Source organism: Merops nubicus, unplaced genomic scaffold (assembly GCF_000691845.1).
Source record: "Merops nubicus isolate BGI_N331 unplaced genomic scaffold, ASM69184v1 scaffold6782, whole genome shotgun sequence".
NCBI lineage: Eukaryota > Metazoa > Chordata > Aves > Coraciiformes > Meropidae > Merops > Merops nubicus.
The window spans coordinates 9,837-11,689 of NW_008592762.1; the positions used below are offsets into that span (position 1 = coordinate 9,837).

General features: G+C 48.1%; 1 protein-coding gene across 1 annotated transcript; it reads right to left on the reverse strand.

The window, feature by feature from the left end:
- Positions 1–730: 730 nt before the first annotated feature.
- Positions 731–990, reverse strand: LOC103768108 (kappa-type opioid receptor-like; the record flags this gene model as incomplete). Its single annotated transcript, XM_008935240.1, has 1 exon — positions 731–990. A coding segment is annotated over exon 1 (260 nt), but the record flags the coding sequence as incomplete, so codon positions are not given.
- Positions 991–1,853: the final 863 nt, after the last annotated feature.

Here is a 1,853-nt window from a genome sequence, read left to right on the forward strand (position 1 = left end):
ATAAATTGCAAATGAAAGGGAGAAAGAGAGGAATCATAATGCAAGCTAAAATATGCACCAATATACAAGTGTAAGTACAAGTATTGGTACATTTTACAAAGAGGTTTCATATGAAGAGTTAACAAGGATCCACAGCTTTTTCCTGTTTCCTGAAAATCAATAGGAAAGATATTTCAGCATCTGCTTTGCTTTCTTCAGTCAAACACCAACAACCGGAGTTAATCACCATGACAGAGAAAAAAACATCCCTTCTTTTACATTAAGCATTTCCACCTATCTTTACAATTTCCTTTTTTCCCACCTTAAGCAAGCCACTAGGTGACAAGACAGCAATACACCAGTGCCCACACTAGACACATAAGCCATCCCTCGGGGTCTCCTCAGAAGAGGAATAAAACTGCCTTGCAGAAGTTTCTTCCTCCCAGTCAAGCTTCTCCTGGGCTGCCAGCAGCCTCTCATCCCTAGAGGGCACCCGATGAGCGCAGCTCCGGGGCACAACTCACCTTCCCTCAGGCTGCAGGATTTGTCACTCTTAATCAGCTTCTCCCATCTCTCTAACCACAGAACCATTGGGACTGAAAACTTCTGGGTCATTTCAGTTGCTTTTTTCTCAGCTCCTGATGTATGCGCACACAGAGAGCTGCCATAAACCACCACCTCGCTCTCCGGCAGCCCAGCTTTAGGGACAGGCATTTGCACCTCTTCCAACAGGTACTCCAAAGCCCCTTACCTTATGATGACAAACATGACTAGAGAGTTTCCCACCAAGCCAACAACGAAGACCACCGAGTAGACAGCAGTGATGATGATGGGGATGACAGGAGAGATGCTGGTGTGGTTGTGCTGGGCATCCCCAAAGGCCCCGGTGTTGTTGCTCTCATAGTCTGCCCAGTTCAGGACCCAGCTGCTACTGGTGCTGGGGGGACGACAGGGCCCCGGGGAGCAGGTGGAGTCCAGCTCCTCCCGAAAAATCTGTACTGGAGCATCCATAAGGGCACAGCACCCACGGGCAGGAGGGAGATGGGGAGGAGAGTGCCGGCAGCAAGAGATGAATACGCTGGAAAGAGGGAAAAGAGGGAATGAAACAGAAGTGCTATCACGGCCACAGGACGTTAAGACATCTGAAATTTATATGTGTTAAGGGGAGCTCTGCTGTCATGGGAACTGTAATTTGCCAAGCAGAGATTTAAGCAAGCCACGTTCCTTTTCAATAATTACAAGTTTTACATCTCGCTATATAATGGGTAAGTGCTTCTCCTCCAGGTGCACAAGGAAAAGTTTTTCTCCACTTTCAGAGATTACACAGAGAAACAAATCAGATAGGAAACAGCTCAGATCCACCCCCACACTTTAACCCTGTCTCTCCCGACCTCCATATTTTAAACCAAATTGTGATGGGGACAGCTTACTGCCTAAGCTCTGCTTATAAAGCAGAGGGGAGAGAGAAAGCCACTACCTTCCTGCACATCTGCTGTGACATCCTGCCCTGCATTATTTTTTTCCTGACCCCATACCTGCTTTCAAAGAAGAGACACGTTAATGACACAAAATACCTCTTTCAGTCCAGAAAAAGGAGTGGAATCCTCAAACAGGTGTTCTTTGCAGGAAAAGAAAAAAAATAAAGCAATTCTGCTTGGATCCTGGAAGTACCACCGGCCTTGTAGGACTTTTGAACCCGAGGCACCTGCAGCTTTGGAGAGGCGTGCTGGCAGCAGAGGCGATTTCCGGGCAGGAGCTGGTTGGTAGCAGCAGTTGCTGCTGTTCCAGCTCCCACCACTTCGTCTTTTCCCTCTCAGGCTCCCTCTGCCAGGGCTCCAGCAGCACTCTGCACTGATGCACACGTTCTCCTCTGT